At 42.7% G+C, this 14,774-nt stretch overlaps 2 protein-coding genes across 3 annotated transcripts; one reads left to right on the top strand and one right to left on the bottom strand.

Annotated features, from left to right (window-relative positions):
- The first annotated feature begins 1,925 nt into the window (after positions 1-1,925).
- rmdn3 (regulator of microtubule dynamics 3) lies at positions 1,926-8,716 on the top strand. Its single transcript, XM_083689462.1, has 12 exons — positions 1,926-2,743; positions 3,032-3,221; positions 3,534-3,680; positions 4,093-4,462; positions 4,702-4,804; positions 4,957-5,017; positions 5,128-5,203; positions 5,501-5,578; positions 5,954-6,052; positions 6,271-6,324; positions 6,551-6,631; positions 6,843-8,716. Exons 1-12 carry the CDS (start codon positions 2,545-2,547, stop codon positions 6,924-6,926), a joined length of 1,542 nt encoding a protein of 513 aa, XP_083545588.1. The 5' UTR covers positions 1,926-2,544; the 3' UTR covers positions 6,927-8,716.
- A 137-nt stretch (positions 8,717-8,853) lies between these two features.
- On the bottom strand, positions 8,854-14,313 carry rad51 (RAD51 recombinase). Of its 2 annotated transcripts, XM_083688345.1 has the most exons (10): positions 14,273-14,313; positions 13,263-13,374; positions 12,931-13,068; positions 12,514-12,631; positions 12,055-12,146; positions 11,677-11,771; positions 11,354-11,467; positions 11,063-11,192; positions 10,737-10,858; positions 8,854-9,688 (listed from the first exon to the last, which is right to left on the bottom strand). In XM_083688345.1, exons 2-10 carry the CDS (start codon positions 13,341-13,343, stop codon positions 9,565-9,567), a joined length of 1,014 nt encoding a protein of 337 aa, XP_083544471.1. In that variant the 5' UTR covers positions 13,344-13,374; positions 14,273-14,313; the 3' UTR covers positions 8,854-9,564. The 2 variants fall into 2 exon arrangements, with proteins under 2 accessions (XP_083544471.1, XP_083544470.1); XM_083688344.1 differs by lacking the exon at positions 14,273-14,313 and having other exon boundaries at positions 13,263-13,391.
- Between the last annotated feature and the right edge of the window lie 461 nt (positions 14,314-14,774).

The raw sequence follows: 14,774 nt of genomic DNA, 5'->3' as shown, positions 1-14,774 counted from the left end.
CTCCCTCTTCCTCACCCACAGAAATGGATGAGATGCTAGCTGACGTTACCAAAGGGAACCCAACAAAGTGGATGGAATCCTCAAAGATTGAGGCAATTTCTGATGATTTAGTGGAAAAAGTCTTTGATACGTGTTGTGAGATGGCAGAGATAGGGCAATTGCCACTAATGTATGCTGAGGGTGCCACGGAAGCAAGCATTGTTCTTGGAACAATTCAGAATGACCTCTCTGAAAGTGCTGTATGCCACACACCGTCCCCACTCTCCACCATTGCCTCAAATACAGTTTCACATTCTCAGGGGTCTGTGTCCATGGAAGAGCAGCAACAGGGCATCTCCCGATCATCCTCACGTATAACTTTGAGTGACTTGGATAGATCACTAGAGTATTCATCCCCACTGCCGCTCCTCTTGACGTCTTCCATATCGGTCCTGAATGTCAACAGGCTCCTCACCCCAGACGAACAGATCAAGAAGCTGAGGTTGCCATGTCATCCAGTGCCTCGTCTGAGAAATTACCCAGAGGTCCCCCCGAAGAAGGTGGAAATTTACACCATTTATAGAAACCCCCTTTTCTTCCCGGCTGAGACCATGCGATCAACCAGTCCGTCCTCGTCTGATAGAGACTCCTCCACTCCCGAGAAGACCCTGAGTCGGGTTGGCTCAGATGAGGAAGGAGCGGATGAGGACTTGCGATCCTACCAGGCGATGATCTCTGTTCGGGACACCATCGGTGCATTGCGGCCCATTGCACCCACCCCACCCACATCACACCCTCCTTCACGCCGTGGTTTGTCTACTAGGAGAAGAACTGTCTCCAGAACCTCACCTCAGAGAGAGAGTGAGAACTGAGAGGGACTCAGTTGCCTATATTATTTCTAATTGTATTGAAATAATATAGAAACAAAAATGAAATGTTTTCCAATCTTGCTGATATTTGGTGATATTATAAAGTCATTACGATGTCTATCTTGGTCTTTCTCACAGTTTTCTTTCTTCAATATAACGTGTACATTTCATACACAGTTGCTCCTCTGTTCAATTTACATTGCAGACAGATATACACCCACTGAGCACTTTATTAAGAACACCCCCTTTGCTCCCTTTGCTTTCAAAACAGCCTCAATTCTTCGTGGAATTGATTCCACAAGATGTTGGAAACATTCCTTTGAGACTCTGGTCCATGATAACATGATTGCATCACGTAATTCCTGCAGATTATTCAGGTGCACTTTCAAGCTATGAATCTCCCGTTCTACCACATCACAAAGGTGTTCTATTGGATTCAGATCCGGTGACCTACTTTGTCATTATAATAATATAATGTCCCATATATATAATCCCCATTCGTGTAGGCTTTGATATTACATGGCTTAAGAGCAACCTGAGAGGCGAAATCCTCTATAATGTAACTTTAATTATTGGTGGAATGTAAATAAAGTGGAAATATTGGTGGGATCAACACCCTGCACTCACATGTTTGAATTAATGAGAAGACACCTTCTGCCCTGTTATGAATGCTGCTGAAATATAAAACAATAGGCAATCACCATGCCTGACTCATTTGAAAATAGAGCGTATGATATGTATTCTAACATCTGAGTCTGATGATATTTGTTAAGGTAATCCTTCTACCCTGTTATGAATGCTGTTAAAATGTAAAACAGTAGGCAATCACCATGCCCGACTCATTCGAAGAGAGTCCGATGATATTTGTTGAGGTAATTATTTCAAACATATTCATAACTGTCTGTGGTGACTCATTATTGTTGTATGGGGTGCTGGTGACATGATGATGTGTTTTTCCCAAATACTTTTTAGGGAATGTCATAGTTTCCCGACGGAATTATTATTAAGCGGTACAATACAGGGCATTCCAACATTTTTATAATTCCCCCTTGGCTCAAATACAAATCGACGCGCAAGCGAAAGTGAACCGAGGAGCTATGATGGCGTTTTGCTTGGTTTTAAGGTCACTGCTCTTTATGTGAACCGTAGCTTATTGTCAGGGGATGAAACGGCAACTTTTATCACGGGCATCTTTTATCATCATCAAGAGATAAGTTGCTCGTTGTTGGTAAGGACGTAATTAAGGCATCGTCTGTTTTGACAGCTCGCTGCCAGCCCAGGCAATGATGACGATTTGACGTTGCTTGCTAGCTTGATTCTTGCTAACTAGCTTACTGGCTACTACTACTCTTTTTAAACATGATGACAAACTGAGATGATGCTTAGGGAAAGTGTGCCATAGATAATGTAATTGATTGTTATTTCACATCTAATTTGTGTCAAGATATCACACACGCTGAGCCTCGCCGACGCGTTTTTAGCTAGCTGAAGCTGTTATATCATTTTGAAACCAAAACTTGACGTGGATGGCATGCTATCTGCCAACGTGCTTTCCTGAGGGTTTCGAGACAGCTACCCTTTACGCTATTTGACTAGACATTTATTTATCATTACACACACATTTAGACAATTAGCTGGTGTCTATAAACCCCACCTTGTTCAATAACCTGGCTTGGTGTCACTTTGTTTGGCAAACATGAACACGTCGTTGGGGAGAAATGGCATGATAGGACTGGGCGTTGGGGCTACTGCGGGCGTTGGCTTGATCGCCTTTATAATATACAAAGAAGTGGAAAGAAGAAGATCACAAAGATCACTTGTTCAGATCAGCCTACCCGCACAGTTGACAGACAGCACAGATGGACCACTCCTCATCCAGCCAATTGATGCTCAAGGTAAGTTGTTGGGAATGCATGCATAGTACAGCAGCAATAAATATATACATAATTTGATTGCTTGTAAAAGCTAGCTTACCTATCCCACTATTGAATATCTCACCCTGTATGTTCAACTTGTTATTCAGGGGTAGCATATCTTCGTTTTAAAAGAGAGAAATAGATATGTGCGATGCTGCTATCAATGTGTGTCTATCTCTGAGGGTATAGTGTGTGTGTGTGTGTGTGTGTGTCTTCATACATGTACAGTATGTTCTCCCATAGATCTCTTCTGTCTCCCCTCCGTAGAGACGGTGTCTCAGCAGCAGGCCCTGGCAGCAGTGGAGGTGGCGGTGCAGGGTCTGTCCCCAGAGCAGCAGCTGGAGCTGAGGAACCGCCTGGACGAGGTGCTGACCTGCGTGGCCTCCCTCAGGTTCGAGGTGGCCGAGCTCCGGAGCGGCCTGCAGGGCATCGCCCTGCAGATCATCCAGGATGTCAAGTGAGTGGCGGCCACATGGCTTCACTGAATCCCCATTGAAATTAAATATGAGAGAGAACATGTTGCCATGAACTTGAGTTGAAGATTTGAAGATTCCAAATTTGGACAGCAACTGCAGAGATAAAAACATAGTATTGAATCGCTGGAACATTCTGTGCACGTGAAGTGAGTTTTCATGACCCCTTAAATGATCCTGCTTTGGAGCACTGATGAACATTTGACAACTATTCTGCTTCTCCATGTCATATTTCAGGGGTGTTGTTCATGTATGAATGTTGTCTAAATGTTTCTGTGCTGGTCTTGCCTGTGCAGGAAGGGCGTTGAGGAGAGCCAGAGAGCACGCAGACGGCGCCATGTTATCCACAGGGAACGCACTGACTCCATGAGCTCCAGCTCTATCTACTTCACTGCGAGTCAGGGAGCTGCCAGCCTGTATGCAGGAGAGACCAGCGAGGGAGGGTAAGACAACAATGGTTTACATTTATTTATTGTGAAAGGACTTGACATTGCCAGGGGAGGAGAGAGTTTGCTTATACCCACGTTGGTGATGCTGCATGGCAGACATTTTGTACCTCTGATAGCATAACGAACCTGGGAGCAGATTGGCAGGACAGGCTCCCCTTGCTGAATTGAGTACTTGAGGAACCACACTCCCACTCTGGTTCAGGTCATGGGTTTTAAAGTTCCCTAATATTCAGATTTGATTCTGATGTTCACCAGCTTCCAAATATGTTGGAATACATAATAATCTTTAAGCCAATAAGCTGAGTGAGTAGTGTCTCATATGTAGCCAGCAACTATCCACTCAGTGGCGTGATTCCGATTCTGAACACTGTTCTGTTGTTCTATTTTATGTCACAAACCATCTCAGGTATTCCACCGCCAATGCTGAGTCAGACTACACAGACCGTGACACTGATCGGGAGACGGACAAGGAAGGAGAAAGAGAGCCAGAACAGGAGTCGGAGGAAGACGAGGACAAGAGCTGCGCCACAGTCCTCACATTACGCCAGGAAGACTCACAGGAAGAGGGGGAAGGGGAGGGGGAGGAGGAGGAGGAGGAAGAGGAGGAGGAAGAGGAAGAGAGGGAACAGCAGGGGGAAGAGGAGGTTGTGGAGGCGGTGGCTGAGGTCCCCAGTGGGGAGTTGGCACTACTCCTGGCCCAGAGTGACATCCTTCATACGGGTGATGCTAGTTTGAAGGCGGAGGGGTTTCACCTATTGCTTGCTAACAAGGCACAGGTGAGCTTTGAGGGAGAGGGGCCTGAGAGTTTTGGTACTGTAATATTGTTGCATTCTGCACCAACCTTCAGAGTAGCTTTTTTGTAGCTTTTTAAAACATTGTTGTATGTTAAAGGATAGGAATTCCCTCCAGCCATGTAAATGAGTTCATTTGACTGCTTGAATGTCTCTGGGATGTGATTCAATTTTCATTATGTAATATCTCGTGTTGTTGCTCTTTTTTGTTGCTGTGATACTAGTTTGGAGACAGCAGGGAGTTTCTATGGCGACTGGCCCGTGCCTATAGTGACATGTACGATTCCACTGAGGACAAGCAGGAGAAGAAGTCATATGCAGAGCAAGGTAATGTACACACTCTCACTTAAACACACACATACACACACACACACACACACACCAATCCCCTTCCTCACGTAACATAAATGTGAAATGTCCTTAGCTTGCCATGCTCTTGACCTTTTGACCTCTAGCTGACTTTGACCTCCACCTCATAGGTCGCGAGGAGGCTGAGATAGCTTTGAAGAAGAATGGCCTGAACGCTGAATGCCACAAGTGGTGAGTCACTTAACGTATGGTCACCTCCCAAGGGGGTCGTTTGGTTTGGACCTTTTGGACAACAATGCTTCCTTTCCCTCCATTTACTAATCTTGTGAGGTCTTCTACAGGTTTGCGGTTCTCACAGGCCTCACCTCTCAGTATGAGAGCATGCATGGCAAGCTGAAAAGCAGCCACATCCTCAAGGTAAGCATATGTACACACAACTAACTCACTTTGGAAACACGTCATCAAAGTCTATATTTGATAGTCAGCTCTGCATTAGAACACAGTTGATAAAGACAGTATCTGTAACCTGATATTAGTTCCTAATGTTACTACTAGATGGTGATGGAGGTTTAGCATTGGCTACTGGATGTGAAAGCACAGTGTATAGGTTCCCTGGTTTAAGCTAGGTTCAGATGCCTGTCAGTCATGCCTCTCAGCCAGTAACCCTTGTATTATTGTGTGTAATGTGATGTGGGCCTCTTTGCTCTCCTGTAGGAACATTTAGACCGAGCGATTGCTCTTAGGGACGATGACCCGCTGTGTTTCTATCTGTTGGGACGGTGGTGTTATGAGGTGAGTGAAGTAGCATGATTCTTCCCTCAGTCAGTTATGTTTCTTGTGGTTTTCTCTTGGAAATGTTCTCATGTCATGACAGTTTATCACTTCTGCACCAGAGCAGGAAGCGGCCATAAAGCTGATACATACAGGGTATGAGGTGTGATCAGTTCAGTTTTAAGATACAGTACAGTAAAGTACAGTACCTTCGAAAAGTATTCAGACCCCTTCACTTTTTCCACGTTTTGTTGTGTTATAGACTCAATTTAAAATGGATTAAATTAAAAGAATTTGCCATCAATATACACACAATACCCCAGAATGAGATATTAAGATTAAGAGTGGTGGGCCATGTACAGATGATGTCTTTAAGAGAATATTGTCCCTCTATAGGTTTCCACTCTTGGCTGGATTGAAAGGAAGGCAGCAGCTGCCTTGTATGAGAGCCCTCCAACTTCCACTCTCCATGACGCCCTTGAAAACTTCCTCAAGGTACTGGTGTCTATAATCAGCCTGGTTACCAGTCATTTTCAGCTCTAGCCAGCTAGTTGTCTTTTTCCTAAACTATGGCAAGGCTACATTGTAATGTTGTTAAATGCAGAAACAGTCTAACACAGGAAATCTAGAACATTGGAGACATTTTTTATGTGTGGGATGAAGTTTACCGGAGATGAAATTGAAGGTAAGGTAATTCTATGTTTTGGTTTCAGGCAGAGGAACTGAACCCTGGATTCTCCAAGACAGTAAGACTTTACATTGCGAAGGTAACGGAACAGCTAGCTAGTTTGTTGCCCTTCATTTCATTTACGCTAGCAATTACGATTTGTCTAATGAATTGGGGATTAATGGTAAAGATTTAGGTGGGGACCTTCGACATGTATACTGTTACTCTTTTTTAGGGGAAATTAGTGTGAGTGTAGTTTCCCTGGTTTGTAGCTAATGTAATGTTGATCCTCTGATTCGTTATTTTGGTTGCGTTTGCATTTGTAGTGTCACAAGGAGCTGGGGAATGTTTCCGAGGCAAGAAATTGGGCTCAGCTGGCTTTGAAGATGACCAGTGTCTCAAATGAGGTATGTTAACAGAAGCGGTGACAGTGCTAGATACTACTGTATATGCAAAACCTACTGTGTATCTGTTAGTTTCTGCACTCGTTATGGAAAAGAAAAATATTCACTAATTGAATATAGAATATCTTATCGAAATTTCTCCTCAAATTACTGCATGCCCAATCCCATGAGTGCTGGTAGGTTTGAGATGCAGCACTAATACTCTTTATTTTAGGAGGATAGCACTAAGCTGGAGGAGGAGCTGGGTGCCTTGATTGACAGAGCGACTGACCTCTCTCTCCCCAGTGGGGACAAATAGGGAGGGGTGGCAACAACACCATACACTATTCGGTCTCCCCCTCCACATTACTCAGAAAAGATTGGAGTTTTTTCTGTCATACTTGTCACTGTGAATCGAAATGGAGTTAAACCATATATATTATTGCAGATTCATGATGGCTCATTTGGAGTCAGTACCTCTGAGAAAATTATTTTTTTGGTTATACTGATTTTTTTTCTTCTTCTTTTAAATCTAATTATTTATTGTTTGCTATTATATTTTACACTGATTTTGTTTATGTATACTATCAAATGTTATGTTTTCAAAGCACTTTTTTCACAAGTATGGTTATTACTGTAATTAAGCATGTTTTTGTGTATTGCGAGTGTAATTGACCAAATGTGTGCATTGTGTGTGAAGAGTAACTTAAATACCACTTATCCCCCCCCATCTACACATAGTCAAGCATCTTCCTCTCAATTTAGATAATGTAGTGAATAGTGACACTTTGTTGTGAGAAGACGTGTCCTGTAAAGTGAAATATTTTGGATCAAAACCTCAATCCTGGCGACCACTAAGTGGTCCCATCCAATCTCATTAACATAGAACATGATTATTATTTTATTATTTATATTATTTTTAAGAGTTGTTGTAGTAGTTGGTGTAGTAATGCGTAGTGTGAAAAACCAGAAGCACAAATCCAGTCTTAAGTCCATTAATGGCTTTAGGAAGAGCATGGACCCCTTATGCTTGAGGTTTTAATGACTGTTAAGAAGTGAAGATACATTTGCCTTGTGTGAATGCTACCTTATATTTGATTTTTTATTATGATTAAAAGTTCTTAAAGCTAATTGTCACTGTTGTATAGGTGAGGATGTTTACACTTGATTATTTCTTTTAATTGATTTAGTATCAATTTGAGTTGAGGTAATGAATTTAAAATATATATTTGAAGATAATTGTCACTGATGTGTGCGCATATAGTTTTACACTTGATACATGTATGGGGCTATTGTGATGTACCTAGAATTAACCTAGTTTCGGTATTTCCATTATTAAGATATTTTCTGGATCAATAATTATTTAAAATTATTTCACGAGTAAAGGGGGAAAATGTCATTAGTGCACAGTGTACTGTATCCACTTTGTTAAATTAGATAACATTAGGTGTAGTCTTAGGCATATTTCACAAAATATAGCAATGTGTAATTCCACATTTATTTCACAGAGAGAACTTTGCTATATAGTGATAACAAATGTGTACTGAAAGTGGTTTATATTCCTAACTAAAAATAAAAAAGCTCTTATCACTCCTTAAACCTCCTCCTTACATAGTATAAGCAATAATGCAACTCAATCGAGATTTGTATGACCCCCTAGTGGAAGTGAGGTGAATTACAGAACAAGGTACAAGGTCAAACTAAAACGTGCTCTGAACTGCAGGTGCAGAGAAATCGCAATTACACAGCTGAGTCTAAATTTCATAAACTCGTCTCAGTTGAGTTTAGACAGCATAACCATGCTAAGCTACCTCACAGAACAATAGCCCCATAGCTTTTTGTACTCATATGTTGTTTTCAATAAGCTGTTAACGTTTTAAAAGATTCCAATACAGTATATACAGTACATTCCTTATATTGTACAGACTCCCTTAAAATGGATGTCATGTTGGAAATATATTCTGTGTTAAAGAGGAACTTTCCTAGTCATTCCCTTAACCATTGTCAGAAATGTACAATATGCCGTGTGAGAATCTATTAGTCTCAGTACGATATGAAAAGGATTTATTTGGGTATTCAATGAAAAATGTAATTTATTAAATGCATTCTTAAAAAAATCTTTGTGTCTGTGTCTCTCGTTTGCCCGGGCCCACCTGTTATGGATCACAAAAACTAATGAATTATTAGTTGTGTGTATGAATGCATGTGAACATACAAATATCACAGGGTAACCTAATGATAAAACAATTTTAATACAGTTCTATGCATCATATATACAGAAAGTATTATTCTGATCACGACAGACACAAAAAAAGAGTAACATTTAGTAAATTATTGGTGTCAAAACTTTTGAGGGGGTAGTGCATGCATGCAGGTTTTGCTCAAGGATATACACTTGAAGAATACTACTTACAATTCATAGTTTGAAAATGGAGAACCTAGTTCTACAACTTGACAAAAGGATTACGTATGTAAAAATGCCTATTTGAGCAAATAAATCCAAGGAGAGAAAATGCACTCATGCACAACCAGCTAGGGTGGGAAGACAGACGCCCTTGCATGAGAAGATTACAATCACACACACACAACAAAAATACCCAGACTTTTCTTGTTAACAAATCAAAGTAATCCAGTGGAGTTAAAATAACAACTGAAGGGTTTCCTCTACAAGTCCATTGGATTGGTGAAAAGTCCTCACATTTCAGTGAAGTTGGCTCCCAAAGCCCCTATTCAGGCAATAAAGATCGGCGAACAGTGACAGCTCAAATACGGCAGTGTGTCACTGTGCTCCTTGGAACAATAGGCTGTTCCGTTTAGCAAGCCTCCTATCGCATCATCTCCTAGTGTAGACTCCATTTGTTCTGGCAGCAGGATTGTGTCCACATCTCAAGGGAAGCTATTGCACAAGTCTCTGGTGGTGGGGTGTCTCTGACCCCCTAGCACGGTGCCCAGCCAGCTCAGTCCTTGGCATCTCCCACTCCATCCGCGTTGATGGCAAACATGGCTTCAGACTCGGGAAGGCAAGGCGAGTCGTAGATTTTGCAAATCCTCGTCTCTCCTCTGCCTTTCCTCAAGTACAGACTGAAAATGAGGGGAGAGAGGTTTAAGTTAACACCACTTTGAGTTTAAACATCTTTCGGTTTAAAGGACTACTTCGTGCTGATGACAACATCAAAATGTGTGAGACTTTTGAATCTGAGTATTAAGGTACTTACAGTGCCTTGCATAAGTAATGGGACAGTGAAGCATTTTTTTTCTTTTGGCTCTACACTCCAAAAGTTTGGATTTTAAATCTAACAATTACTATGAGGTTAAAGTAGAGATTCTCAGCATTTATTTGATGGTATTTGTGTACATATTAGTTTTACCATTCAAACATTAAACTACTTTTTACGCATAGTCCCCCTATTTCAGGGTACCCAAAAGTAATGGCGACAGATTTATCAAATGTCCAAATTAAGCACTCATGTTTTAGTAGTTGCTATGACCGTATGTTCTGGGTCATTGTCTTACTGTATGATGAAGCGTCATCCAATGAATTTGAAGGCATTTGCTTGCACTCGAGCAGACACAATGTTTCCTACAATACATTCTGCTGCTGCCGTTAGCAATTACAATCATCAATTAAGACAAGTTAGCAAGTTCTAGTGGCAGATATTCATGCCCAAACCATGACACCCCCTGTACCATGTTTCACAGATGAGGTGGTATGCTGTAAATCTTGGGCAGATCCTTTTTTCTCCAAACTTCCCTCTTGCAATCACTCTGGTAAATGATAAGATTAATCTTATCTGTCCACAAGACCTTTTTACAGACCTCTGCAGGCTTTTTAGGTACTTTTTTAGCAAACTGTAACCTGACCATCACTTCTGAGGATAACTAGTGGTTTGCACCTTGCAGTAAAGCCTCTGTAGTTTGTAGGTGACATATTCTGTGGATGGTAGTTTCTGACCCAGTCACACCTACCTATGCAAGGCACTGTGCATCATATGAACACCACTGCTACGCAATATGTACTGGCATGTTAGCCAGCCTAAATAGTATTCAGTAAATACTGACTTGTCTTATCCTATTTTTAGCACAGAGATCAAGGTATTAGTGACAGGGGGTGTCAGGATTAGACCCTCACCGTGTCGTAGAGGCGTGGGCCATGATGTTGCCACCGATGGGTTTCTTTGGATCTGCCGAGAACATGGCGGCACCATCCACCTGCGCTACTACCTGATTGGTGATCACCACAGCAACACCAAACTGTGATGTCAGAGCGAGAGAGGGAGACAAAGCTATTTAGTGCCATAATCGTACACACAGTGTAAGATGCATTACAAATCACACACATACAGTAAATACAAACTAAACAAACACATTGCCCTGTATAAGAAATGGGACAGTGTAGCATTTTTCTTCTTTTGCAACACTGGCTTTTTACAGTATGTGCAGTTGTAGGCCGTCTACCTCGTCTGCAAGTCTTAAGAGCATTCTCAGGAAGCGTCCGAGGTGGCCTTGCCGGGCAGAGAGCTCGCCCCTCCCTGAGTAATCTGTCCGGTAGAGGGCGGTGGCACTGTCCACTATCAGCAGAGCATACCTGAGAGAAGAAATATGGTCATCGGGTAAGACATGTAGCAACCACACATTGGTGACCACCAGAGAGTTAGTTGTCAACAACATGAAAAGAAAACCATCATAGAATAACATCTGGGGATCTCAGCCCTCAGACGGAGGGAGGGAGGGGTTGAAGGGCCTGACCTGGACTCTGCCATCATGGCTGAGGCTTGGTACAGTAGCTGGGTCTGGTGATCCGTGTTGAAGGCTCGGGCATAGGCTACGTTATCCAGAACATCACTCCCCACAAGTCCATACCTAACGGGGGGAAAAATAACCCATGAACACAGTTTCCATGACGACAGTCACACAGACATAATGGCCCCTCCAATGCATTGTTAATTTAACAGGAAACAGTCCATCAACCCACTGAAAAACTCAGCGGTGGAATAACTACGTTTGAAATGTCAAGCCGTCAGTGTAACTCCATAACTGGTTTAATGTTGTTGACCACTGGGGGAGCTCACCTCTCTGCTACAGCCAGTAGCCTCTCTGGTCTGAAGGTCCCCTCTGTGTCAATGTACATGGCCTTGCCCTCTCCGCCACCCTGATCAATGGGCAACTGAGAGAAGGGACGGTTTAGATTTCTTTCATGTGCATTGTGGGGCAAACGTGATGCGAGAGAGGCTGCAGGTCCTGAGGTCACCAAGGCATCGCATCATCTATTCTATGGAGACGTTTCATATTGTGAATGCCAGATCGGGATTCCTTGTCTCCAGTGGGTCTTAATGTGCTTTTGCTGGCAAACTACCCATCCTTTTAATAACATGTGGGTGCTAGTAGCATGTACATAACAACAAATTCAGTTTTAACAGTGCAATAATGAAAGTTATACTGGTATGTACCTGACAAGTCACCGCAAGGGTGTGGCACAACTGTGTCTTTCCTGTCCGGAACTCCCCAAACATCTCTGTGATGGAGCCTGTCTCTATCCCACCTGAAATAAGACCAGAATCGGAGAAAAATCATTTGACATGAATACAACTGAGCAATCTACTGGGTCATTTCATTTCTGTACTGCCAACAAAAAAAAGAGGTGTGAAATCACTTCATAACGTCAAAGCAGGAGACATATGGCTGAAGTACAGACACTCCTTCTTACATACTGTATTTATGATACCCAACAGCGCCACTGAGCCACCAACTGCCACCAATAACACATTTAACTGTCAGCAGTTCGAAACACATCGTACAGAGATCACAGGTGGCGGTCGGCCACATACAGATTTTGGGCAACCGTCAACCCAGTGTCCCCTGGCCTTTAGAACAATAAAAGGTGCTAGATCAGTGAGACACTGACTGACCCTGTAGAAGCTTGTCCAGCTCTTTGGACCCGGTGGAGACCTGGATGATCTCAGCACGCCGCTGGTGGAACTCTGTGGCTGTGGTGAAGCCCATGGGCACTAGTTTGGCAGCTTCAGCCTTTGAGGGTGACAATATAGATGGAATTACCTTCAGTACATTTAAATTGACATGCACACTAAATTCTATTTAAAACCTTAATGTGAACACAAGGGCCTTTACACACGACAGGGCCAACTAGAACCATACTGTGCCGGCTCTGATATTTTCACTTTGTCCTTTCCAGCACTGTTTCATTAACTATGGTGGATGTGTAACCAGGCCAGCGCAGTACAGCTGAGGTCTGTTGTGTGAATTAGGGTATAAACAGTTGCATCAACACACTATTCCAGTACCCAGCGTACTAATGAAGACCATACCAGGGCTTTCTCTGCTTTGGCTTCACTGATCCCCTTGATGTTGAGCAGCTCCTTCTTGGGGGCATAGGCCACTGACTCAATTGTGTGAAAGCCTGCATCCTCCAACTTCTTTATGTCACTGGCACTGATGCCACTTTGCTGTGGGAAGACATTTCATGCACAGTTAACTATGAGATGCTGCTTTTGGTGCAATTAATAAAGCGGGGTGATGGAAGCATCAACAACAGGTCTGTGATCAGTTCTCAGTTGTACAGTATATAGCCTCAGCCATTATCAGTTGAACATGTAAACTGGTCCCAGACCAGTTATCGAGGGCATGTTTAGACACGTACCTCCAGCCTGCTCAGTGGTTGGGGTCCAAAGCTCTCCTCCTCTACCTCAGTCTCCACCCTGGCCTCGCTGCTCATCGCCATCTTGACTTGTGGATAGGTTAGGTGTGTATGTCTGGACATATTTATGAAAGTAGCATTACAATTTGTTTTCAGAGGATGTCGCTGCAATGCTATTATAACTGTTTCTTCCTTTTGTTATCATTATGGCATTGCACTGCAAATTGATACTGATACTGTTTGATTGTTGCGTTGCTGAGGAGTTGCTTACCATAAAGCATTTCATTGTATACTATACTGTATATTGTGTAAATGACCATTACAATTTTACTTAATGATATACATTTTCCATTTCTGTCGATACTGAGATATGAACAAGCGAATTTGATCCATAAAGATTGTGTCTTGAGTTACAGGAATAGCTGGCTAATCATCCCAGACAATCACAAGACATTATAGATAGCAAGTCACACCAACTTAATTTTGACACACACACACACACACACACACACACACACACACACACACACACACACACACACAGAGAGAGAGAGAGAGAGAGAGAGAGAGAGAGAGAGAGAGAGAGAGAGAGAGAGAGAGAGAGAGAGAGAGAGATTAGCGAGCTAAGCTATCTAACGTTAGGGACAACAGGTCAGGAAATACTTTGATGATGACAGCGCCTAATCAAACAAACAGTTATTGAATGACTTGATTTTGGGTCTTCAGATAGCACAGATTCATATCATACTAACACTGTCTACAGTTGCCAACTACCTAAATTAGTAAATACATTTTAAAAAGAGAGTCGTCGTCAACAAGCGAGCTCAATTTGCAGTTGACGTGCTGCTGGTACTAGCTAGTATTAGTAAGCTGTGACAGACCTGGCTAGCTAACATACAAACGTAAGACTTAACTAATAAAGCAGCCTACATGTTTAATGTTAGCAGTAAAAATCTGAAACTGTAGGAAATATTTAGTTGATGTTATTTCAGCGGCGTCTACCGCCTACTTACCTGCTGCTCTCGTTCAGCTCACGACAACCGAAATCTCCCGCCTGTCTGTAGATGACTGGCCTAGCGAGCCACGTCACGACCACAGCTCCTCCCCCGGCGCCACATCAGCGCCGGGATTGGACCAAATAGACTGACTACAATGGCAACATCTCCACAGTCTCTCCTTGGTTCCTTATGTCCTCTATCCTCGCGTCCTTCTAACAACTCATTGGAGGAGAAGGTCTGGGTTTCCTCCTCGGACTCCGAAGAATGCTCACCATGATTAAGAAAACCCCCAAAACAACTGTTCCACAGATCAGGAACACTCTCCAGAAAGTAGGCATGAATGTGTCAGACTGCCGCAAAAAACTTCACCGGCAGAACTACAGAGGCTACACTGTAAGGTGCAAATCACTAGTTAACCACAAAAACAGGATAGCCCAGGTTATGGTTTGCTAAAAAGTACCTAAAAGAGCCTGCAGAGTTCTGGAAAAAAAAAGGTATTGTGGACAGATGAGACAAA

Source organism: Argentina silus, assembly GCF_951799395.1.
Source record: "Argentina silus genome assembly, chromosome: 17".
NCBI lineage: Eukaryota > Metazoa > Chordata > Actinopteri > Argentiniformes > Argentinidae > Argentina > Argentina silus.
The sequence above is the reverse complement of the archived record's forward strand: the minus strand, read 5'-3'. Positions and strand labels throughout refer to the sequence as shown.

What these genes read in the sequence shown, in the direction of transcription:
- rad51 (XM_083688344.1), bottom strand. Translation starts at nt 13,382, where the DNA reads ATGTCCAGACATACACACCTAACCTATCCACAAGTCAAGATGGCGATG. An exon ending in AACCACTGAGCAGGCTGGAG is followed by an intron (nt 13,069 to 13,262) that starts GTACGTGTCTAA and finishes GTCTTCCCACAG; the next exon opens with CAAAGTGGCATCAGTGCCAG. An exon ending in GCCATGATGGCAGAGTCCAG is followed by an intron (nt 11,193 to 11,353) that starts GTCAGGCCCTTC and finishes TTCTTCTCTCAG; the next exon opens with GTATGCTCTGCTGATAGTGG.
- rmdn3 (XM_083689462.1), top strand. Translation starts at nt 2,545, where the DNA reads ATGAACACGTCGTTGGGGAGAAATGGCATGATAGGACTGGGCGTTGGG. An exon ending in CCCTTGAAAACTTCCTCAAG is followed by an intron (nt 6,053 to 6,270) that starts GTACTGGTGTCT and finishes TTTTGGTTTCAG; the next exon opens with GCAGAGGAACTGAACCCTGG. An exon ending in TGACCAGTGTCTCAAATGAG is followed by an intron (nt 6,632 to 6,842) that starts GTATGTTAACAG and finishes TCTTTATTTTAG; the next exon opens with GAGGATAGCACTAAGCTGGA.